Source organism: Aythya marila (genome assembly GCF_965140915.1).
Source record: "Aythya marila genome assembly, chromosome: 2".
In the NCBI taxonomy this organism is placed as follows: domain Eukaryota; kingdom Metazoa; phylum Chordata; class Aves; order Anseriformes; family Anatidae; genus Aythya; species Aythya marila.
Window position 1 is genome coordinate 66473725 of NC_139043.1, and position 25751 is coordinate 66499475.

The 25751-nt window shown below is 40.2% G+C and overlaps 1 protein-coding gene across 7 annotated transcripts in view; it reads left to right on the plus strand.

The window, feature by feature from the left end:
- Positions 1-25751, plus strand: part of TRANK1 (tetratricopeptide repeat and ankyrin repeat containing 1) — a 56235-nt gene that overhangs the window by 13509 nt on the left and 16975 nt on the right. For 2 of the 7 annotated variants that reach the window (XR_014316869.1, XM_082752916.1), the window contains exons 2-13: positions 2892-3026; positions 4561-4684; positions 5334-5484; positions 6526-6644; positions 9348-9431; positions 11264-11402; positions 11990-12121; positions 14272-14442; positions 19364-19516; positions 19893-20144; positions 20933-21109; positions 22627-25494. Coding sequence is in view for 6 of the 7 variants with exons in the window: in XM_082752916.1 (XP_082609042.1) it covers positions 2892-3026; positions 4561-4684; positions 5334-5484; positions 6526-6644; positions 9348-9431; positions 11264-11402; positions 11990-12121; positions 14272-14442; positions 19364-19516; positions 19893-20144; positions 20933-21109; positions 22627-25494 (4505 nt within the window). In the remaining variant the exon portion in view is untranslated. Of the gene's footprint in view, positions 1-2891; positions 3027-4560; positions 4685-5333; positions 5485-6525; positions 6645-9347; positions 9432-11263; positions 11403-11989; positions 12122-14271; positions 14443-19363; positions 19517-19892; positions 20145-20932; positions 21110-22626; positions 25495-25751 lie in introns of those variants that run through there. The other 5 variants (XM_082752917.1, XM_082752919.1, XM_082752918.1 and 2 more) reach the window with 5 other exon arrangements.

The following is a 25751-nucleotide window of genomic DNA, read 5'->3' on the forward strand; positions in this document are numbered from 1 at the left end:
TGCAGAGACGCAGATTACACTGCCAAATGACCACTGGCAGGCTCTTTCACAAACCGCTTCTAAGGTTGCAGCCGGCACTGCCTGCAGCCGTATAGCAGATGTTACACTCTCTTTCCTAACTAGTAATCATGTGTCTCATCCATTTGTGGTGAATGGTCAGTGGCAAAAAGAAAAGGGGGAGAGTAAGGGGCAACAAAGACAGAAACGGTACCAGGAGGATGCCACTGACACTAACAGTACGGGTAATAGGAGTAGTATAAGTGACACAGGTGCGGGGCAGCAGCGGGCGCTGCCGCGCTGCGGGGCACTCTGCCTGCTGCTTGCCCTCACCTGCCTGTGCACTGCTGCCGACGGTGCTAGAGCAAAATGTGAAGACTGCTCAGATGGCAGTGATGAGAGTGCTTGTGTGAAGAAGACGTGTGCTGAATCTGACTTTGTGTGCAACAGTGGTCAGTGTGTGCCAAACAGATGGCAGTGTGATGGGGATCCGGACTGTGAAGGTGGGTCTGACGAAAGTGCTGAGCTGTGTCATATGAGACCATGCTGGGTAAATGAAATCAGGTGTGGTCCTCAGTCAACCCAGTGTATCCCAGTGTCCTGGAAATGTGATGGTGAAAAAGACTGTGACAGAGATCCTGACTGCAAGGATGGAAGTGATGAAATTAACTGCCCTTCTCAGACCTGCAGGCCAGACCAGTTCAGATGTGAAGATGGGAACTGTGTCCATGGGAGTAGGCAGCGCAGTGGTATGAGAGACTGTCTGGATGGCACTGATGAAGCAAACTGTAACAGTGTTATTCAGTGCTCTGGACCTGGCAAATTCAAGTGCAAAAGTGGAGAATGCATAGGTATCAATAAAGTGTGTAACCAGCAGAGAGACTGCAAGGACTGGGGTGATGAGCCCCTGAAGGAATGCATCATAAATGAATGTGACTGTCCAGCTGGGTTTGAGTTTGTAGACAAGAGAAACTGTGGAGATATTAATGAATGTCAAAACCCTGGTATCTGTAGTCAAATCTGTATCAACCTGAAAGGTGGCTACAAATGTGAATGTAGCAGTGGCTATCAGATGAATCCTGCTACAGGAACCTGGAAAGGGCCATATGGGTATAGAAATACAAATAACACCTGTGATTACAATGACGCTGCTAAGCATGGTTTAGGGGTTTATGGCACGGCTTTTGGCTGTGCTTCCTGCAACAGGATTCTGTTACCAGATAAATTACAAACAAACAAAGCTTGTAGCTTTGGTCAACAGTAAAAAAATGAATGAGTTGTCTCATAAGCTAACAACAAGCTCACTGGGACTAGAGTTCTGGATAAAGGGATTAGGAATAACCGGGTGGCTAGCGGAGTTTGTAAAAGGTGTGATTATTTTGCTTATCATGTTTGTTGCAGTTATACTAGTTATACCATGCCTGTTGCACTGTTTGAAAAAAAATGATTAATCACTCGTTGTGCACAATTTGGCTTGTAGAAACAAAAAAAGGGGAAATTATGGGTGACCTGTTCGGTGATAAACTGGAGCTGATTGATATGGCGGTGCACTAAGGGTTAAGAAGAAGGTTACTCAAGGGCATAGAGTGGTAACCAGGCAGAATGAGAGGGAGTGGGAACCAATAAGAAGAAGTTGCTAGGCTCGGATGGGTGTATAGAGGGCTACACGTGATCAAAAGGAATGCACCAATCAGAAGTCTGTAACGATGCGTGCTAGACACATGCAGCACGTGTAGCTGGGTCGGAAGCTATATAATATCTGGATTGGAACAATAAAAGGTCTCCAGGTCTCGACTATCCTGGATTCTGTGTCCTCATTCGCTTCATTGAGAAGTGCTGTAGAGAAAATGTCAGTATTATTTTTTGGTTTGTCTACAGGCTCGTATATTAAGACACGTGTAGTTTGGTGTACATGAAGAGATTTTACAGGTTCTGTTAGTGGGTTACAGATTGATACTGGTTTTGTTCTGCACCTGTTAGTACTTGGATAATAAATAAACCTGTGCATTCCTTCTTGGGGATTTAATCTTACTTGCTAATACTGAGATTTGTGAGATTAATAGAGCCATTCAAAGGTAATGGAAGTGGCGTTTAAACATAAAATCCAGTTGTGACGAATGATTCTATTCAAGGCCTTAGCATTCTATTTTATCACCTGTTTTCTTGACGTTTTCTCCACATACATGTAGCTACTTTTCCATTTGTATTTGTTTACCCAGCTACTGGAAAATGTGATTACTTTTATGAGGAACCTGGCATTACAATTTTAATTATGAAATGTTTTTCTCAGTCAGTTGCAGTTGATGCCTGTTCTGACCTTTAATTTCTCCAGGTTCTATTAATAACTTTTTAAAATTCGATTGAAGGTCTTCATGCACTATTAATACACTTACATTGTAGTAATCAAGTTTCAAAGCAGTCTTGTATGGACTGGATTATTAAATGTCTAGGCAGAGAGGCCAGACAAAGGAAAACTCATAAAGATAAATAAAAAGTAAATAACTTATATAGCTTCATATGTTTCTGAAATATATTAACTCTATCTCAGATTCTTCCTCCAGCATTTAATGTATATTTACACACGTAAATAATTTTGAATCTTAATTTTAAAAAGAGTGCAAGACTTAAACAAAAAAAAAAAAGTAAAATGTGTTCCAGTGATATATTTGGTTGCCCGACGTTGATTAAAAAATAGCTGGGAAGTTGGTATCAACAGCAAAGATGAGGTTAGCACATGAGTTGCATTTTATTATTCCAACTGCAACAAAAAGTTGTTTTTTTGTCCTCCTTTTCAAATATGCAATTCCTAAGGCAAGAGTTTAAATAGATTTTGGGAACAGAAGTGTCTCAAATCAATGCTGTTTGATTTTATTTTTTTTCTCTTTCACAATTAGCATGGATGCCATGCAATATGCACAGCTTATGAAAAAAGCTGGGAACGAGGATTTTAAAAATGGAAGTTACTCTTTGGCCATCAGAAAGTATGATCAAGCTCTGCGTACGCTTATTCAGATAAGGCAATGGATCCTGTAAGTACTCTTTGATTACCAGATGTGAACCATTGGGTACAGTACTACAATTAACTGAAAACCGTTTCTTTCCCTGACACTTGACGTTCTTGTATTTTTTGTCACACTCTTTGGTATTGCAGTTTTATAATTAAAGAGGAATTGTTTTTGATGTGTATGTGGGAGATAAGTTAGCAATATCTGAATGCTTTTATATAAATGTTAATTATAAATGAATATAATTAAAACTCAAATTAATTTTCCATGTCCTTGGTGGTTTGTGTTAAATTACTTCTGTTTGAAGCTGATATTGTGGATTGATGTTGCTGTGGTTCTACCAGGTACTGGTCATGTCCATGGGTCATGAATTATTTTTAAAACAATTAATGCAGGTTACTTTTTTATTTGGACTTTCTTAGTATTCTAAGATCTGTTCAAACTTTTTAGCCAAAGAGTTGTTTGGATGTTTCTTTCCAAATGGTAAGTGCTTGTTGTCATCAGTAAACATCGGTTGCTAACATTATTAGTGGTTAAATAACTGCGTATTGTTAACTATTAAATATTCATTGCTGCCATGTATTAGCACTGATGTTTATCCTATTTAACACCAGCCAGTTTGACTCTTTGCCCTTAGACTCAGGGTGGTAAAACACAGCCTAGAGCGTATGGGGGGAGTGGGACCAAGCAAGGACAGAGCTTAGGAAGCCATCTCCACTTTCCAAGAAGCAATAACTTGTCTTCTCACACGGTTTGCTTCTGGGCTTCTCTTTGCCATAGGTTGCTTTGGCTGGATTTACTCATGTGCGGGAGTGTGCTCTGAACATGTCTGGTGAAGTTGAAACAACTTTTTTGAGTGCATGTTAGTAGATAAGAATAATGTGGAGGATTCAGCACCATGCTACATACTGTTTAAGTTCAGGCAAGATAGGCTTCTCAGGCTTCCCAGTACCCTGTGGTCTGTAGTTCCGTAAGTTTTGGGCAGCTGTTTCCAGAAACTCTCTCGCATTCAAATGCATGTACTTTAGTATATTCTGTTCTCCAAAATACATTTATTTTGTTAACTGGCATAAATGTAAATAGTTCTGTTAACTTCATCAGCTTCTGATACAGTAAAATAGCTTTTGTATTTTGGTGGATCTAACTGTATTTAGCATTTGTTCTACCTTTCGTATGTCTGCTTTCTCCTATTCTTGGCCACAAACCTAACAGAGTATCTAGGTATATCTAGATGGTCTAAGCTGTCTCTAAATCCTTCTAGAAACATAGAATATACCGTGTTGGAAGGTATGCACGTGGATCATTGAGTTCAGCTCATACTGTGGTATTTCAGTGCGTTGGTCTTCTGCTTCAAAAGGGACCAGGATATCGCTTAAATATCATTTAGAATGTCACTAAGATTTTATAGCTGATGTTCAAATGATCTTTACTTGCTACAGCTGTTTTTTCTCTCCAATTTTGTTAGGTGGGTGATGGTTTTATTTCTTGTTGCTATCTGTAAAGTGTCTTGCATCCTTTTTTAATTGAATAAGCAGTTATGCTGGTAACGTATTTTCAGGTGTTCTGAGGACATAGCTGTGTTATACTGCAACAAATCAACTGCCTTGTACAATCTCGGTAAATGGAGAGAAGCAATGTTTTCAGCTTTTGAGAGCTTACGCTGGAATCCAGAGTATGTTAAGGTATTCAGATGTTTAAGCTGTCTGTTTTTGCCTGCCTTACATTTTAAAACAAGTGTCAGTATCTGCTTCTTGCTTTGTTTTTAAGATGTGCTAAGCAAATACAGCGTAAAATCATAGAATCAGTGTGTGGCTCTGCCACGTGAACATCAGAATTATTAATGTAGTAGTACTTCTAATAAAATGAAGCAGCTCTCTTTTGCTTGCTGTTTCTTTCTGGATCCCAACAAAGAAGTCCATAATTGCTAATAGTATATCTTCTCATCTTTTAGTTATTTTCTGATTTTTCTATTACTCTAGTTATCTAGGTATAGTAAATAATATTTATCTAGATATAATAGATAATATTTATCATTTTTTGTAGTATTTGCAATGACATCAATAGCAGAGTGTGAATTACAAGGGATTTGATTGCATTTTTTGGATATATTTGAGAAGCTGTGAAAATAGTAGTGCATGCCATTTTATAGCGTAATTATTGAATTATTATTCAATATTGAATAATTGAATTTAGAAGAAAATGATAATTATCATTTTCTTCCAAATGTTCTTGATCTAATGTAATCAAGATCTGAGTATTTTCCTAACAGTGGTGTGGTTTTCTTTTTCTTTCTTTTTCTTTTTTTTTTTTTTCTTTTTTTTTTCCCCTCAGGCTTATTACAGAGCTGGCCACTCATTGATCATGTTGTCAAACTCTTTTGAGGCAATTTCTATGTTTCATAAGGGTTTGATACTTCTGAATGCTTCTGTAGATCAATCTCAGGTTGCTGATTTTATAGCAGGAATATTCACAAGTGTCAACGGTAAGCTCTGGTTAAAACCTTAATTTTAGAGCCTAAAACTTTAATCTAAGAGCCTTTCAGTAGTGATGGGGACAACACAAGTCCTTTGTAGAGCATCCTTGTTGATCATTTAATTGGCCCTCAGCACCACAGGTCTGCTTGGAAATTATGAATATGTTGAGTAGCTTAATTAAAAGGATGGAATAAACTTGTTACATTTGCATACAGCAAATATCAGTGATTCCAAATCACTGTGCAGGGAAATGTGTTAACTTGCATGAAGACATCAGTTGTAGAGCAGTTAGAAAAGGTTAAAATTCAGAGCCAGGGAGCCAAAGCTGGGTATATGGAGCTCCAGATCTCTAAGGCTTTAGTGAATTTTTTGTTCATTTAGTTTTTCTGCAAACCACTCTGCTTTTCCTTTTAGCTAAGTAGATGTGAAAATAATTAGAAGATACTCAGCTTAAATTTAAGCTCATAGTGTAGTGTATTCCTGTGGGGGACTGTCCCTCAGCTAATAAAGGACACCAATGGGAAGACAGAATTTGACCTTTCTCTGCCATTATGTGCTTTTTTTCAAGTAATGTTTGCTGTATGTCTCCCTTCTCTCCTCAGTTTCTTCTTGTTTGCTTTTTTTGTTTGGTTTGCAAGCTTTGTTTGATGGGACCTGGAGGTGTGCCAAAAGGTTTTGTGTTGTGCCTGTGCTGCCCCATCTGAACTCAGCCCCATATTAAGGATGTTGATTAGCTTAGCAGCATCTACTAGTGGCAATATCACCATGAAGTTTACAATGTTGTGGAACTTAGGGGTGTTTCTTGAGGGCAGGCTTTATTTTTTTTCTGTGTTTAATGAAGACCAGCTGCTGGTAACAAGGCACCATTTCAGTTGAGTGGCCAAGGCATGTAGTGTTAAATAAGTCAGATTTGTGTTCCCTATTGACATTCTTCTGGGCATTAATCAGTACTAAAACTGCCCATGTGCAGTGAACTAATTTAGTTGTAGACAGCAACTTTAAAAGCTCTGTGTATATTAAAAACTTCCCATAAATGCTTCTTCTTGCAGATGAACGAGTCTTTCCACCAACTTTTCACCCTGCATATGATTATATTTTCAGTGCAAGGTTTAATGCACTGATTTGGCAAGCAGTGATGGAAAAGTTGGCCCAGAAAGGAAAGTGGCGGGTAAGTCTGTCCCTGTGAAAACAGGTGTTATGTATTGCTGTGTAATAGGCACTCGTTTGGTACCTGTTCAGGGTAAGGTTGTGTTACTTTTAAATTCAAAAGAAAAAAAAAGTATTTCCTCATTCAAATACTTGATTTTTAGACTTCAGAAATACTCCTAGTGCTAAATAACTCCTGAAAATAATTTCTCAAAAGGATAAATTAACCAAGGGTCCTGCTCGTCTCTTGCTGTTGTCTATGTAATTGTGCTATCTAGGGGTGTTTATTCTTGAAAGACATTAAGGGGAGAAATATGTGTTTATTAGTGGTGTCCTTTTGTTCTGTGTGGCTAGATGGATTTTTGAAGCTGTCTGTGAAAGACCTACAAATAGAGGAGCATCTCAGTGGAAGTATACGGTTGTTAAAGCCAGAGAAAATCAGAAGGATAATTTATTTTATTCCTATTATCTTGTATTGACTGTCTCAAGAGGATGTAGCCAGTCTCTTTTTAGTTGTGCCTAGTGAGGGGATGAGAGGCAAGGGGCACAAATTGAAGCACGGGAGATTCTGGCTCAATATGAGAGGGTATTTCTTCAATGTGGGGGTGACAGAGCACTGGCACAAGTTGCCCAGAGAGGTTGCGGAGTCTCCTTCTCTAGAGGTATTCAAAACCTGCCTGGATGCTATCCTGTGCAATGTGTTCTAGATGATCCTTCAGAGGTCCCTTCCAACTTTGACCATTATGTATGTCTGTATGAAAAATGGATCATCATCACAATTATGAGGTGTTGGTGAGGTGCTGTCAGGGGGCTGCTGGGCTCCTGTGATGAGACAAGGCTGGGGCAGTTCTGTGCCAGACACAGTCAGTTCTAGCCGACTCTGTCTGACTGCAGACAGGACACAGCAGGGGCCAGCAGCCACGGCTGGGCATGTTGGGGAAACTTAACTAAGAAATGGCAAAATGTTGCATGGCCATTTCTTGCTTTCTGTTCAGGAGGTTGGTATAGACGGGGAGTCTCATCCCCATGAACGTTAAAGGTCATTTGCCAAACCAAATCACAGCATAGAATTATAGAATCATAGAATATTCCAAATTGTCAGGACCCACAAGGATCATCAAGTTCAGCTCCTGACTCTTTGCACGACCACCCCAAAATCAAACCTTATATCCGAGAGCATTGTCCAAATGTTTCTCGAACTCCCAACAGGCTCAGAGCTGTGACTGCTTCCCTGGGGAGCCTGTTCCAATGCCCAACCACCTCTTGGTGCAGAACCTTTTCCTAACACCTCTCCTGTCCCAGCTCCATGCTGTCCCCTTGGGTCCTGTTGCTGTCCCCAGAGAGCAGAGCTCAGCGCTGTCCCCTCTGCTCCCATCATGAGGGAGCTGCAGGCTGCCATGAGGCCTCCCGTCAGTCTGGTCTTCTCCAAGCTGAACAATCCAATTGACTTAAGCTGCTCCTCATACATCTTGCCCTCTAGACCCTTCACTATCTTTGTAGCCCTTCTTTGGACACTCTCTATAGTTTTATGCTTTTCTTACATTGTGGTGCCCAAAACTGCACACAGTACTTGAGCTGAGGCCGCACCAGCACGGATCAGAGTGGGACAGTCACTTCCTTCAACCAGCTAGTGGTGCTGTACTTCGTGTACCCCAAGAGATTATGCACTGGCAATCAAAAGTGTCAACACTGACTCATATTCAACTTGCTGTTGACCAAAACCCTCCGATCCTTTTCCATGGGGCTGCTCTCAAGCTTCTTGTCCCCCAAATAGAAAGGGTTCCCCCATCACAGGTGCAGAGTTCAGCACTTGTTAAACTTCCAATTGTTGGTAATTGCCCAGTCCTCTAACTTGTGAAGATCTCTCTGCAAGGCCTCTCTGCCTTCAAGGAAGTCAGCAGCTCCTTTTACTTTAGTATCATCTACAAGCTTACTTAGCATGCATTTAGTACTGCATGCCGATCACTGATTAAAACATTGAAGAGAATTGGCCCTAAAATGGAGCCTTAGGGAACCCCACTAATGACTGGCTACTGACCTGATGTAACCCATTTACTATAACCCTTTGAGCCAAACCTGTCAGCCAGTTGTTCATCATATTATTTTATTATCTAGCTGTATGCTGGACGTTTTGTCCAGAGACAGTATCGAAAGCTTTGCTGAAATCCAAAAAGATTACATCAACTTCCCGTGGTCAACTAGATGGGTAAGCTTGTCATAAAAGGAAATTAATCTAGTTAAATGGAACTTTTCTGTCATGAGCCCATGTTGTCTATGACCAGTGACCTCGTTGTCCTTCAGATGTTTTCCAGTAACTCCCAGATTAATCTTTTCCTTAATTTGACCAGGCACTGAAGTGAGTCTGACATGCCTGTAATTACCAAGATCAACTTTCTCACCCTTCTTGAAAAGGGTCTTTACTGGAAGTGTACTGGAGAGACTTCTAGGATCTAACCTTTCTATGTAGTTTCTATTTCTGATTAAATTTTCATTGATCATAGCTTCCCACAGACTACTATATTGTTTTAATATGTATATTACATTAAGTAATGTGTATTACATTCATTCATTTGATAATGTATTGCTCAATGTCCCTTTCCATTTATCTTAAAAAACAAATAATCTGAAATGGTGTTAGTCCTTGTTTTGCTCTCCTATGACATCCAGTGAGGCAGTGGAAAATAGAGTTTCTAAATGTGCTTATAAGATCACATTTTTTTTCTAGTCTTTTTTATTATTGTTGTCCAAGAAGAAAGAATTACCCACCAATCTCAGAGTCAACCAGTTATCACTGAAAAATCTCTTAGAGGTAACGTATCATCCTTTTTTTCTTGTTTCTTCTTTCTTTAGAGTAAAAGATTTTCCATCTTGTGGGCAAGGCTTGTAAAACAGAAGAAAGGAAAATAAAATGGAAACTAATATATGGACTTCATTATATTAAATCATCTCTTTTGTCTGTTTTCATTTGATCATTAAAAAAAATCCTTAATTTGTATAGCTTCTCTAGGTAATTTAAAATTTCATTTAATTAATCACAAGACATCTTCCTCTCAAATACAGCAAGCTATTCATGTCAGACCTGGAACCTGACACTACATTTAAAGTAGAAAAAGTGTTTAACATCTGTTAAGTTGGTTTGTTTTCCAACCAGGATAGCTCCCAGTATTCCTGGGATAGAGTATTACCATGCTTTGCCAGCCTGCCTCTGGCCCACTTTGTGATGCTGAGTATAATTATGGGAGATTGAGCTTGGTACTGTTGGAATTTTCTCTTCTTTTGGTGCCGCAGATTTTTGGTACACTGCTTAGATGCAGGCAGCAACTGCTGAACTGTCTTGCTGAAGGCTTTGACACTTCCCAGATGATTTAGGGAACCTGGGCAAGACAGAAACAAGTCCTCATAGACCAAGTAGACTTGTAATGCATTTTGCTGAGGTGACGACATCTGCAGTGGAATTCCATCTTTCTTGCTTTTCTTTATGTTGTGATTCCTCTTGTTCTGTGATGTTTGGGAACCTCCAAAGCTTTCTGTTTTTATGGAGGGAGGAAGGGGTAGTGTTGAAAGAAAACCTTCCAGCTGTTAGAAACTGCCATGCTTATGTGTCTTTTAACTGTTGCTGCTGGCTGGCTGTGCTTGCCTTGTGTGTGTGCAGGAGCAGATGGCATCTGTAGCAGTAAAATGCACAAATGGAGAAATTGTCTGAATGCTGTTTTTTGAGCACCCCCTCGTGTCTAGATCCTTCTGGTATATTGTCTCAATTCCCCTCTGAGCTTCCTCTGCCTACCTCCAGAGCTCCTGTATCGCAGCCCCCCTTGCTTGTAGACTATGCTTCATGTTCATTAAGTCCTTGCTGAAACACTCTTTTTTTTTTTGGTTCAGCTGCCTTCATCTCAGTCTGTGCTCTTGATCTTGGTGTATAAATTCTCCTGTAAAATCTATAGTTCTATCAGATCACCTTCTAGGGATGTATTTGGCCTAAAATCTGTCTCTAAAGGCTTAACACCTTTTCTTTATGTGAGCAAACATATTATCATTGCTGTCTTAATGATCTTAATGTCTAGGTGCTTCCTGAGCTGTATGAGAGAGCAGTGCCTTGTCCCGTTTGCCATCCATGGTGCTCCTGACCTGTACATGGAGATGTTACCTGAATTCCCTATACCTCCTTCTCTCAGACAATTGCTCCCTTTTTCCAGTTTCACGTATTTCTTCAGTCTTTTCTTGCTTTAGGGTAACTGTCTTCATAAGCTGCGTCATCTGAGCTAAGAAAGTGCAATTCCTAGTTACAACAACAGGTACAGTGAGATGCAGTAATATTCAATAGCTGTATAAGGCAGAAAGTTACTCTCAACTGCACTGAAGAAATACAGAAATAGGTATTATAAAATAGACTTCAGTTTCAGTGCTTTTCAGAGCATGACGAGATTCTTTTAAAACTCATGAACATGTCATAGGAGAAACATACTTATTTTGAGCTTCTACTGGAACTGTACATATGTAATAAATGTTTGATTTTTTACAACGGATATGGTATGGTTGTTACTCTTCCGCCTATTCCTGTCTTTAAAAAAACATGGAAATATGATTTAAAAAAACACTGTCTTCTGGATATGTAAAACAATGTGTTGTTATTCTCTTAATCAGACTTTTGAGTCATATGGATGTGATGGGAAGATGCAAGACGTAGCAGAATTAGTCAAATGGCTAATTTCCATTGGAGCAAAAGTTGAAACCATTGGAGTTTATCCTCTTCATGCTGTTATCAGACTATGTATCAAAGCAAGTAAGTTGCATCCACTGTTAAAGTCAAGTGTTGTCTTCAGAGAAGTGACAGGTTTTTGTTGTTGTTGTTGTTGTTTTTTAAATAAATCTAATGAGATCAGATCATATTGGTATGACCTTGCATGTATCAATGAAACACATTCTTAAAACGTTTTAAACTCCTCTTGATCATCTGTGCTTAATAGTGATACAAATTTAATATGGATGTTCTCTTTTGTGTTTTGGATCGTAAGAGTGCTTGATATGGGTCTTCCAGAACCTAAATGTGTCAGCTTTGATGGAAATACAGTATTTCTTCTTGCCACCTCAGTGTGGAGCAACAGTTTCTCTATGTGCTAAGGTCATGAGTCTTCCTGAGTGGCACATGCTGCGAGTCAGTGAGAGTGGAGCATCATGTCTCCCGTAGTGCAGCTGGCTGTTACCATGATTTCTTTTATGTATTCTTGTCTCTTACAATGCTTGAGAAAAGGTTTCATACAGGTGCATCTTCCCACTTTACAGTGGGGGGGAGGTGTAAAAAACAAACAAAAAAATCTAATTCTATCTGTCTACTATTTATAAAAAAAAAAAAAATCTTGATTATTTTAGGAAGGAACCATATTTTTAGGTGGTTATTGACTCAGAAGCCAGACTTGAGGGATACAATAAACCAGCAAGACAGAGACGGATGCACCCTCCTGCATATTGTGGCATCTTCCAGTGAATACTCCCGGAAACACAGTAAATACGTTCTTTTTATTCCTATTAGTGATATATATTGATATATATATATATATATATATTTTTTTTTTTTTTTTTGTATTGGTGTGTTTGTTTTCATATGGAAAAGTGAAGAACAGAAGAAAACTTCAGACCGTAGTGTTTACTATTTCGTGCTAGGGAAGAAAACGAGACAGCCCTGTTGTCTAGATACAGACTTTTATAGTAGTAACCGATGATTAACCATTTCAGCAATTCCCTTCTAAAGCTGTATACCTGATTTGGTGACCACTTGCTTTGCTCCTTGATTTGACTCGTTTTGATTTTTCCCATAAGTATGCCTTAGTTTTTAGTTACCTTTTAAATCTTGATGTGCCTGTAAAATCATATGAGGCCTTTTGGAAACCTGTCCTGAGTGTTGGTTCTTGGTGTTTGTTTTTTTTTTTGTTGTTGTTGTTTGTTTTTTTTTGTTTGTTTTGTTTTGTTTTTAGCTAGGTGAAACTTTAATGTCTAATTAGCAGTGCACATTATCAGAGGTGCAAAATGAAATGCTTTTTTGTTCACATTTTCTGTGATACTACTTCTAACTTAGCCTGGCTTTTTTCCTTGTATTTCTTACTCTGTTGTCCTGGTTTCAGTTAGAGCAGAATTTTCTTCCTAGTAGCTGGTGGAATGCTGTGTTTTGGCTTGGGATGAGAAGAGTGCTGATAACACCCCGATGTTTTAATTGTTACAGAGCAGTGCTTATACCAAGCCAAGGACATCTCAGCCTTTTGCTCTGTCCTGCCAACAGGCAGGCTGGGGGTGCAGTAAGAGCTGGGAGGGGACAGACCCAGGACATCTGTACACTAGGTTGGCAAGAGGAAACAAGCATCAGAACCAAGATAACTCCATGCTTCGCAGTCACTGAATGCAATGAAATTCTGGTGGTTCTCTTTATAGCATGAATGAGGTGCACACAGCCTATATCTAATTAATTACCTTTTCTAGAAAGGAGCCACACTTCTATCACAGCAGTTCCATCTGTTGCTATAAGACTCCTGTGTTTCCAGAAGAAACCATATATATATATTTATAGATACATAAAAAACAAACAAACAACAACAATTAAAAAAACCCACTTGCATCCCTCCACTTACAAAAAATAACCCCTAAAGTAGCTTGAATGGTCTGGCTTAGACACACAAAGCACAACAGTTGTGTTAGCTTGCATTACTCTTATCCAGGTCTTGCCTTCAGCACATATAACAGACTATGTGTTGTGGTGCTGTGCCTGGGGGAAATGTAGTGGTCTAACACTTCTTTGTGCAGCATTGCTCAGCATTCTCCTGCATGACTTGGTATTTTGGTGTTCCTGTGCTCCTTCAGCTGTTCTGCTGGCATGGCTTATAGCAAATGAGCAGCTCTTTGAGATGAGTACAGGCAACTGCTTGCAGAGCTGTGAAGCGCCCCTGGTAGTGCAGTGTGACACAGTAAGAGAACATGTCATCTTCCAGAATATTAAATACTGTGTCAAGACCTTAAATCACTGTTATATGTACTGTATATATGTTTTATCTGTAATCAGTTTCAAAACAAGTATAGTAATTTCCATTGAAAACAATGGTACCTGCCTGGTCAAAGTGGAAAGCTTTGTTTCAAGGCTTTATTACCACAAAAATGTGTTTCATGCTGCATAGGAAAGAGAATCAGTACCTAGCTATATATATTCAAACATGAATATGTAAGAGACTTTGTTTTGTTAAGTTATCTTATAACCAATAGAAAATCCTCCTTATTTATTTATTTATTTATATACCAAGCAGTTTGCCTAGAGACTGGAGAACAGGACTGGGGCATAAAGGGAGGAGATGTATTCCACCTGCTGCCTCTGGCCAGTGATATGCTCTTGAGGGATCAAGTTGCTTTGTTTTTGTTCCCTTTTCCCAACTTACACTAATGAAGATAGGGTTTCGATTTTTTTTTTAACAGCTCTTTGGTTTCTTCTTGGGACAATACCTAGCAATACTTTTGGGGTTAATACCTACATAACATTCTTATGACACTGGAAAAAATAAGATAACTATTTTTTAAATAAAATTATGCTGGAACTATGTCATGGTCTTTAAAACAAACAAAGAACCCGAACAATGGGAGTTACTCTTCTAATGCTTTTCCTTTTAATATTTTAGGTCAAACAGAAGATGTGCTCATGCTCCTGAGCTTTGGGGTTGATCCTACCATTCCAGATGCACGGTCAAGATACGTCATAGATATCTTGAAAAAGAATAAAAACTTTAATGCTGTCAAAGCAGTCAGAGATCACACTGAGAAACACACTTCTTCCTCTGTGGAATTGGAAGGTACTGCATGGACTCTGTACTTTTCCTGTTTTTAAATTATGTGTTTTAGGTACAAAATTGTTTCATTTGTAATTGGTAATATCAGGTGGGTTTTATGTAACCCTCTGTATGAGTCATCACACTAAGTCAATGGTGAACACTTTGTCCTTGTCTGAAGGTGTCTGCTGTCCAGCTATGTTCTTTACTTACCATCCACTCATGTAATAAGTAACTAACTACCAGTTGTATCAAGTATCTATAAGCTGCTGGTGTTTTTTTTTCCCTTAGCACAAGGCTCCACCTCCCTCTCCCCCCATGGCTAAGTGCCAGGTCCTGCGCTTTGATCACAGCAACCTCATGCAATGCTGCAGGCTTGGGGCGGTGCAGAGGAAAAGTATCTGGGGGTGCTGAACATGAGCTGGCAGTGCCAGGAGGCCAAGAAGACCAGTTGCATCCTGGCTTGTTTCTGGAATAGTGGAGCCAGCAGGACCAGAGAGGTGATCGTCCCCCTTTCTCACTATAAGAAGAGCATCGAGGCCCCGGAATGTATCCAGAGAAGAGCTATGAAGCTAGTGAAGGGCCTGGAACACAAGTCCTGAGAGGAACCTCTGAGGGAATGGGGGTTGTTTAGTCTGGAGACGAGGAGGCTCAGGGGGGAGACCTTATTGCTCTCTACAACTACCTGAAAGGAAGATGTGGGGAGCTGGGGTTGGCTTCTTCTCGCAGGTAACTAATAATAGGACTAGAGGGAATGGCTTCAAGTTGCACCAGGGGAGGAAATTGTCCTGGTTCTGTCCCCTCCCAGCTGCTGCACCCACAGCCTGCCTGCTGGCAGGACAGTGGGAGAAGCTGAAAGTCCTTGACTTGGTGTAAGCACTGGTCTGCAACAACTAAAACATCAGTGTGGTGTCAACGTTATTCTTGTCCTAAATCCCAGACATAGCACCATACCAGCTACTAAGAGGAAAATTAACTCTATCCTAGCTGAAACCAGGACAGAAATGACGTTGGAAATTCTGAGACACATCTTCTCAGAAAGAGTAGTCATTGGAACAGGCTGCCCAGGGAGATGGTGGCATCACCATACCTGGAGGTGTTCAAGGAATGGTTGGACATGGTGCTTAGGGACATGGCTTAGTGGGTGATATTGGTGGTAGGGGAATGGGGGATGGTAAGGTGGTTGGACCTCCCAGATGATCTTGGAGGTCTTCTGCAACTTTGATGATTCTGTGATTCTGATAGAAACTTCATCTTTTTGATGCTTTTTCCGTTTTGACCTTTTGACCTTCACCTTAGTTTTTGGCAAATGAAACACTTGGTAAAAGTATTCATAATATATTTTAAAATGCTGACCAAAAAGAGAAGCCCTGAAATGATGAACATGTGTGAAAAAATGCTGACCTGTTTTGAGAACAAAATAGCGTTTTAGTGAAAGCTCGTTGTTCACAAAGTTTTAGCCCTCTTTGATCAGTGTGGGTGATACACAGCTAAAACTCCTCTATTACTTAAAAAATTTCAATCTCTTTGAATGGTAAGGGAAAAACTAAAGCTAAGAGAACCTCCAATAATAAAACAGAGGAGCTGTAATTTAGTTACACTATTGAAGTTTGGACAAACTTCAAAGTATTTTTAAAATATATTGATATTTCTAGGCAGTTTTTGAAAGACTTGTTGTCATACAGAAAGATACGAATCTTAATTTTCCCAGTGGTAACATGAAATTTCATCAGCTGGGGTACTAAACTGGTTTCTAGTCTGCTCTGTTATAAAAGCCTGTCAGTTCTGAAAAGGACTCACTTGTCTATGTAACTTTCCATTTTGGAAACTAATGTATGATTGCCTAAACTAATGAATGATTGCCAAAAATCGCAGGTATTTTCTTTTCCATGCCAATCAATTAGAATGAGAAGGCATTCAAATTGTAAGACCCCTGTGTCAAGGTATCAAGACTGACTAACCCTTATATGATTTATTCTATGCCTTAACAAATAGAGTACGTCTGACTTGCCTGAACTGCAGTATGGTCAGAGAGATTGCTAGTTGAGATGGGAGATGAGGAACTCCTTACCCAAAGGATGAAGGGTCCCTGCAGAAAGGAGGTGCTTTCTTAGCAGTATGGCAATATAGCTTGGTTGCTACTTACAACTCTAAAAGAGACTGTATTTGTGCAACAGACATTTCCAGCAGAGGTCCGGTTCTAGGAGGCTGTTTGGAGAAGCACTTGTGAGCATCCATGTGAGAACTGACTTGCCAGTTAGACAAGATGTTCCTGCAGGAGTTTCAGGTTCAGAAACAGGAGGCAGGTCCTGCAGCTGACCTTGATAAGTCCTGGTTTAGACTTCAGTTTAAAACAAGGTCTGTAAGTCCCAAGCAAGATGTTTGTTCATCTTGAAACCATTTCTTCAGTATAACCTTTCAGGGATGGCTTGGTGCCTGATCTTTTTTTCCCTGGCAGTAGCCAACCAGAGCTTTAAAGTAATATCTGTATTAGCAGGACTACTGTGTTAGCCCAAAGCGTAACCTTTTCAAACTAGAACTTCCTCCTATCGTACAGATGTCAAGTGGAGCAAAAGACTGCACAGGCAGGTCAAACTTGTATAAAAGCAAAGCTTTTAGACCATCTCTCTGGTTTCCAGTAGGCTTATGTGCAAAACACACTTGAAAGCACTGGATTTCATTGCACTTGAACCTTCAGGAGCCTGGCAAGCAGATCCCCACAGTTCTTGTTTCTTTACTGTAGACGTCTCTTGTCCTTTTCCTGGAGAAGGTCCTAGCGTAGTGGTTCTCAGGAAGTTTGTATTGCTGCTGCTGCTGTGGTGGTAACTGCTTTAGTTGGTGTTCTGGGTAGCTCTGCATGTCTTTTGTGGTCAATTTACTTTCTGCAGTGCACAACTCCCAGGAGCTTTGTAGGTCTTAAAGCAAAGCAAGAGGCTGGAGAATGAAGTGCTGCTTTACACCAGGGGTTAATCCTGGTTGCTAAAAAGATGACCAGCCCTGTTTATTTTTTTGCTCTAAGGCGTAAAGCTACTGTTTTGTTTGATCTTTGATGTACTTACATTCCTCAGAGATTTTAGGAAAGTCAAACCAAGTCTTAGTTTTCATTTAAGAGGACTATTATTATTAAGATGTGTGTTAAAATCTGCCATTGTCCATTACCTAAGTATCTCAGTATCTCTTAAACTTATAGCTGTCATTCTGCTGTGTGTTCGTGTGTTGTTGTTGTTTTGTTGTTTGTTTTTCGAGTATTAAGTGGGCAAATTATTTTTTGGCCTTTTCTTAAATGCCAGCAAGGATTCAGACAAATTCAGGACATCTGATCAAAATTGTATGCTGGAAAGCCACTGTTTTTAGTCACTTTAAAAAGTCTTGCCACTGTGAGGCAGCAATGTCTTGCCTGCATGCAGGTCAACTTAGGAACTATTGCAATTTTCAGCCTGAGGTACTAATGTAAAGAGTTTTTGAGTGTATCAAATATGCTTTGGGATATCACAGAATCACAGAATTTCTAGGTTGGAAGAGACCTCAAGGTCATCGAGTCCAACCTTCAACCTAACGCTAACAGCCCTCCACTAAACCATATCCCTAAGCTCTACATCTAAACGTCTTTTGAAGACTTCCAGGGATGGTGACTCCACCACTTCCCTGGGCAGCCTGTTCCAGTGCCTCACAACCCTTTCAGTGAAGAAGTTCTTCCTAACATCTAGCCTAAAACTCCCCTGGCTCAACTTAAGCCCATTCCCCCTCGTCCTGTCACCAGGCACGTGGGAGAACAGGCCAACCCCCACCTCGCTACAGCCTCCCTTGAGGTACCTAAAAAGAGCGATAAGGTCGCCCCTGAGCCTCCTCTTCTCCAGGCTGAACAAGCCCAGCTCCCTCAGCCGCTCCTCGTAGGACTTGTTCTCCAGGCCCCTCACCAGCTTCGTCGCCCTTCTCTGGACCCGCTCAAGCACCTCGATGTCCTTCTTGTAGCGAGGGGCCCAAAACTGAACACAGTACTCGAGGTGCGGCCTCACCAGAGCTGAGTACAGGGGGACGATCACCTCCCTAGCCCTGCTGGTCACGCTGTTCCTGATACAAGCCAGGATGCCGTTGGCCTTCTTGGCCACCTGAGCACACTGCTGGCTCATATTCAGCCGACTGTCCACCATCACTCCCAGGTCCTTCTCTGCCTGGCAGCTTTCCAACCATTCCTCTCCCAGTCTGTAGCTCTGCTTGGGGTTATTGCGCCCCAGGTGCAGGACCCGGCACTTGGCCTTGTTGAACTTCATGCAGTTGACCTCAGCCCATCGGTGCAGCCTATCCAGATCCTCCTGCAGAGCTTTCCTACCCTCAAGCAGATCGACACACGCACCTAACTTGGTGTCATCTGCAAACTTACTGAGGGTGCACTCGATGCCCTCGTCCAGATCATCGATGAAGATATTAAAGAGGACCGGCCCCAGCACCGAGCCCTGGGGGACGCCACTAGTGACTGGCCTCCAACTGGACTTGGCTCCATTCACCACGACTCTTTGGGCCCGGCTATCCAGCCAGTTTCTAACCCAACGAAGCGTGCGCCAGTCCAAGCCAAGAGCAGCCAGTTTCTTGAGGAGAATGCTGTGGGAGACGGTGTCAAAAGCCTTGCTGAAGTCAAGGTAGACCACATCCACAGCCTTTCCCTCATCCACCCAGCGCGTCACTCTGTCATAGAAGGAGATCAGGTTCGTCAGGCATGACCTGCCTTTCATAAAGCCATGCTGACTGGGCCTGATCGCCTGCTTCCCCTTCAAGTGCTGCATGATGACTCTCAGGAGGATCTGCTCCATGAGCTTCCCTGGCACTGAGGTCAAACTAACAGAGGACTGTAATACATTATTATATGAAGTATAATAATGTATTACAGTCCTCTGCTAAACACATGACATCAAGGAACCATGTTTTCAATTTCTGTAATGTTTTTCAGAAGAAGATAAAAGCAGAGCTGTAGTTGACTCCTTCCTGGATGCTCTTGAACAGTTCGTCAAGTTCTGCAGTTGTGAAAATGGGATACATAACACAAATGTATTGAAGAAAGATGAGGTTCAGGGATTTCTGAAACTGCTTTCTTCTGTGAAAGGTACAGTGAGTTCCCATTTCTCCCCTTCTTTCATTGTTGTGAAAAATGTATTTGATGCTAATGTGCAGGTTCTGTTGTTATTCTTCCTTCACTTCCCTGTTTATGCAACTGATGTTACTGGAACAATATGCATTTCCTTATTTTTACTGTTGTGTTTCACATTTAAAACCCACCAGAATATGCACAAAAAAAATGAGTATCATGAATCAAAGTGTTCAAACTTACTTGTCTGTTAGCAACAAGACAAAAGGATGCGAGTGTAGAATTTTGCTATTGTGTGCTTTGAATTTAATGAGCTCATCATCTGAAATTTGTTTACATGGATATGTATTTTGTCAGGTTTTGACCAAGTTATGTTGCCTTGACTGTCTTGCAGAAATCCCTGAAGGAGCGGTTTGCAACATCTCCCAAGCCTGTGCTAACAACTTTATAAAACAGTTGTTGAAGAAGCAAATGTGGCATGAAGTTTTGCTGTTGCTAACAGGGAAAGCCAGTGGGGAAGAGACCTTAGATGGAGGACTCTTCAAAAACTGCAGTCTTCCAGATGTTGACATTGGCAGCGTTATCCAGCAGTGTGATGGATTGGATGAGCAAATACACCTCATAAGATGCTTGATCGAAAATGGAGGTGAAAAGCTGCAATACTAATGTCTTAAAAGATATTTTGTTATGCATGTTTGAAGCAACATAGTTTCAGAACTACAAAGGCATAGTTTTGTGGCTCTGTATAATTGTTAAGCTGTTTTCCAAGTGAAATTTGGCTGCCAGAGTTGGATTTGGAAGTAAAAAGGCCAAGGATTATTGTTGGTCATTTTTCTTGTAGTTCTCTTGGGTTTTAATTTCCCTGTTTTAAGCCACAATATTATCCTGGTAGAAACTGTGAGCCACAGTCTTTGGGTTCAGTCCATTGTCATGTCACAAGTAATTGGCTACTTCAGTGATTTAGGGGACATGACCAGATAACTTTTTTTGTAGTCAGTGTGGCCATCGTTTTTCTTGTTTTGCATGAGGCTTATTTCTAGGATTACTCTGCCCTCTTTCACTTCAACTTCATGCTAGCCATAAATTGCAGGCATACATTCCTGCTTACAGCCTTGTGAGTGGCTGAAGTTGCAAAGAAGCTCTTTGTTTGACTCAGTCACTGACTTTCTTGAAAATACGTTCTGGCCTGTCTGTCTTCCTATTGCAATGGAAGGACTGGTTGCTCAGATTATTGGAAGATCAAAGGTTTGAAGACTTTCGTAGACAAAAGCTCTTTAACAGACACACATAAAAGGTTGATGTTAAAAAAAAAAAAAAAAAAAAAAAAAAAGCCTGCTCTGCAATCAGTATGTATCTTCTGATTAGCATGTTCTGTAGTTTGAAGATCTGTTGTATCAGATTTAACCCCTGATATTTTCATGTCCTTCATACCAGCTCTGCCAGATGGGATTGGAGCCAACTCTGAAATACCATTGCAAATATGCCTGGAAAAGAATTATTTTGAACTGGTGTATTTGCTGTTGATTAAGGGTGCAGATCCTAAGAACATCTCCATTGCACAAGGAGATACTCCCTTGCATGCTGCAGTTTACATTTATATTGATAAAAAAGGTAAGGCTTTTGTGTGCCTGGGTCTAGGGCACACAAATGTCTCGAGCAGATTTGCATCATTCTTTTTTTCACAGCAACTGTTGAAGACATCCTATTTCTTCCCTCTCTAGTCCACTGCCACTTTCACTGCTTTTTTTTTTTTGATGTGATAGTAGAGGCAGCAGACCAGGCTGTTTGGCCATGTCTCAGCCCTCAAACTTTGCAGACCAGAGGATATGCAGCAGTCTTTATTAATCTGATGTTCTACATTTTGTTTGCTGGGGCTGGGGCTATGAGGAAAGTTAATGGCAGCTCAGGTGACTAGTGGGATTCAGACAGCTGTAATGTCTCCATCACTTACTGTTTTTTTTTGTGACTGTATTCTTGTTTACTTGAGCTGATTTTGAAAAGACAATTCTTTGAAACCCTGTAAAATTTGTTGTAGGTGAGAATGATGTAAATATGAAGGATCTAGGATATAAAGGCAGGTTGATGGCAGCAGACCTTGAAGGAAATCTGACAGTGATATCTGAAATTCTTTCCCCTGTTTTTTCAGTTGTAATTCAAGCAAAGTTTTGTTCAGAAGAGTGAGTGGCAGAACTGTAGGGCTTACATGTAAATGTAAGAAATTCAGAGCGACTGTCAAATCAGTCAGGTTTGATTTTTCCCAAAGTCAGGTTTGATTTTTCTTTAAGTTAAGAAAAAAGGCATTTTAAAATTTAAAACACTATTTATTCACTTTTAAACACATTTCATTTAAATAGCTTCAGAGAGATTGAAAACGTAGGTACTGCCAACTATAAATTTTAAATCAGAAGAGTTAGAAGTCTAAACGTGGTATCTTTTAATTTTTTTTTACTGTGCAGAGTTGAGGTGAAATTCCTCTAGTGATTTTGAGTCACTAATTTTATTAGGAAAGAAATGTTTCACACGTATTATCAGGATGAAATAACTTATATTATCTGGATGATAATCAGAAAGCTGTAGAATTCTTTATTTTTTTTATTCAGGGAGTTATTGGACTAATTCTATCCTGTAGGAAATTGCTCTGGGACCCTCAGATATCAGGAAATAGTTGGGATTTGCCACAGGTTAGTTTAGTAACTCTAAGCTATCTGCTTCAGATTCCTTCAGGGTAGCATATTAAAGTGAACCAGATGACCCCAGAGCAGTACACAGAGCTTCCGCTTGTCTACATGACCACAGCCACCAGCTTTTGGTAACTGATGCTGGAAGATGAATGAATGTCTGCACCTGTATGTTAGAATAAGGAATTAAATTGACTGATGCTACAGGAGCAGTTGCAACACTAGAGATTTTTAGAGCTTTGCTGCCACTGTATTGTTTTTCCTGAATATTGAAAAAGCTGTTTTGAGATATTTCAACCAAGTACGTTTTACAAACATATAATGTAGAATTTGTATTTTGAAAGCAAATTGATTTTTGTTTAGTAACTGTAGTAAATAAAAAAGGTATTAAAATTTGTTGGACTACAAAGCAGCATTGTAAAGCAACTGTTTTTTTTTTGTCGTTTCCAGATGGCATTGGTTTAAACATTCTGAACTATCTGCTTGATCTCTTTGCTTCAAGACCTTCTGACTTTCCATATCTTAATCCAAACATACAAGATAAGAATGGGGATACAGTGATGCATGTTATTTTTCAGAGAGGATTTTTAAAGCAGACAAAGAAAATAATGGATTCATTGGCAAAATTTTATATTAACTTCAATATAAAAAACAAACTAGGAAGAGATGTGAGGCACAGAATTAAAAAAAATGACCCACTGCTACTTGCTTGGAAAACTGCTGTATCAGAGAAGAAGTACCGGCAGAATATAGCAGGACAGTCAGTTAAAACAGCTAAGTCTGCTCCAGTCTCTGACATATCACAGACGAAGAGCTCAGGATGTTCTTCATCTGGGTCATTATTAAAAGCACCATCTGGAAACACAACACATAACGATGTGAAAACCTCATGTTCTGTAAAGACAAAAAATGATCAGTTGGTGAAGCAGGAAATGGAAAAAATAAAGAACCCCTTAACTCTGCAGGAAAGTCTAGTGCAGGAAATCAGAGCTTTAATTCAGCAATTAAAATTAGGTGACACACTGAGAAACAATAATTCTCTGTTACAAAAGCCATTTTCAGCCCAGACTACTATGGAAGAGGGAAAAAAGGAATCATTGCAACCTTGTGGAAATGTGATTAATCCTGAAGGAAAAGGGGATGACTGGAAGGAAAAGAAGGAAACACAAGAATTTAGTATGGACCTCTCTAATGGAGAGAAGGAAGAACCAGAGGACGAGGAAGGAGATATTCTGGATATAGAGGCACATGTGCAAGAGTTTGATAACATGACCTGGGAAATAGAGTGCACTCCTGAAACGTTGAAGACGTTGAGCAGCAAAGCTATACCTCCTTATCTGAAAACTAAAACTATAATGACAATTAAGCATCTTGGCAATGGGGAATGGACTAAGGTTCTTCAGAAGCCACTGAAACATTTGAAAGCTGATATCCAGCTCTATGAAGCCAAATTGGGCAAAGGTGCAAGAATGCTATGGGAACTTGCGATTGACTTTTCTCCTCGTTGCAGTGAGAGTGCAGAAAAGATTATGGAGACAGAACAGACAAAAGGTCTTCCAGAAAAATCAGGAAGAGTTTACACAGAAATTATCAGAATTTGGGCCATTGTTCTTGACCACTGCAAGCTGAAACGTGTCTTAGATAACATATGTATATCCTACAATCGGGGTTTATCCTGCATCTTAAGGAAGAAGCTCAAGGGCATCAATAAAGTACATCAGAGCTACAACATCACAGTAAAAAAGCGTGTTCCGCGTTGTTACATTGAAGATCTGGAAGCAGAAAAATCAAAAGAACATACTTTCCCTGAGTATTTCCCTCCAGCCAGTGCTGCAGAAATGGAATACAATATAATGAAATTCCACAGCTTCAGTGCTAACATGGCACTTAACATTATAAACGATGTACATTTTGCTGTTGAATACCCATTCCGAGTGGGGGAATTGGAGCATGCAGTGATTAACCTCAATCCAAAGCCCATAGAACCAATCATTTTAATTGGGCGAAGTGGGACAGGGAAGACAACTTGCTGCTTGTATAGGCTTTGGAAGAAATTCTATTTGTACTGGGAAAGATCCACCATGGCAAATAGTCCTCTGCTGGCAAGGCAAACTTGGCGGCAGAAGCAGTGCAGTGAAGCTGAAAAAGTGAGGTTAGGGAAGGAAGAGCATGGAGAAAAACAAGACAGTGATGATTCCAGTGAGGAGCAGATGAGTGATGTGCAAGGCAGTGAGGATGAAAAGGTTCCTGTGGACACAACTGGTGGAGAAACAAATCTATGTGATGACCATGAAGACCATGTGTGTAGTGCAGAAACACTGAACAGCCTGGAGCACCTGCACCAGATCTTTGTGACAAAAAATCCTGTCTTGTGCCAGGAAGTTCAGAAGAATTTCATTGAACTTAGCAAGTCATCTAAGATAACCAGTCATTTCAGGCCTCTGGAACCAAGTGTTCATAGGCTACAAGATATTAAAGATGAAAATTTCCCACTGTTTGTCACCTCCAAGCAGTTGTTGCTGTTACTGGATGCATCCATGCCTGACCCGTTTTTTCCAAGGAATGAAGATGGAAGCCTTAAAAGAACCATTGTTGGTTGGAGTCCCCAGGAAGAGTTGGTGGTGCCAAATTGGCAAGATGAGAATGAAGAAGGTAATGCTGAAGTGGAACATGGTGATGAGGAAGGAGCTGCAGATGCACACTCTAGGGAAAGTGACCCTCGTACTTTTGTGACTTATGATGTATTTGCAAATGAAATATGGCCAAAAATGGTGAAAGGTAAAAGCTTGTACAATCCTGCACTGGTTTGGAAAGAAATAAAATCATTTCTGAAAGGTTCTTTTGAGGCGCTGAATTGCACTGGGGGTAAGCTCACTGAGGAGGGGTACAAAAAGCTAGGTCTGAAGAGATCGCCAAACTTCACAGAAGACAGGAGTGAAATCTATCACCTCTTCCATCTTTACCAGCAAATAAGGTCTCAGAGAAGCTACTTTGATGAAGAAGACTTGCTATATAATTTATCTCAAAGACTGTCAAAGCTCAGTGAGCTGCCATGGTCCATCCATGAGTTTTATGGTGATGAGATTCAGGATTTCACCCAAGCTGAGCTAGTGCTGTTAATGAAATGCATCAATGATCCTAATGCCATGTTTCTAACAGGTGACACTGCCCAGAGCATAATGAAAGGAGTTGCTTTTCGTTTTAGTGATCTGAGGTCACTGTTCCATTATGCAAGCAAGAACTCCATAGACAAGAAGCAGCGTGTTAGAAAACCAAAAAGGATATATCAGTTGTACCAGAACTACAGGTCCCATTCAGGTAGAGTAACAAATTTATTATCTCAACCTGTGCTTTTCAGATGTCACAAATTATTGAAGTTTTCTACTGGCTAATTCAAAGCATCTTTAAGCGGGCTTTTTTTTTAGATGATCAGCTTTTTGTGACATCTCAACAGGAAAACCAAAAATGAACACTTGAAAAATAGTAACTTCTCAAACACTCATGCTTACTGCATGTTTTGTCTATATTTGACTTAAATGAAAACGTAACAGAAAGTAATCATGCATGCTTTTTTG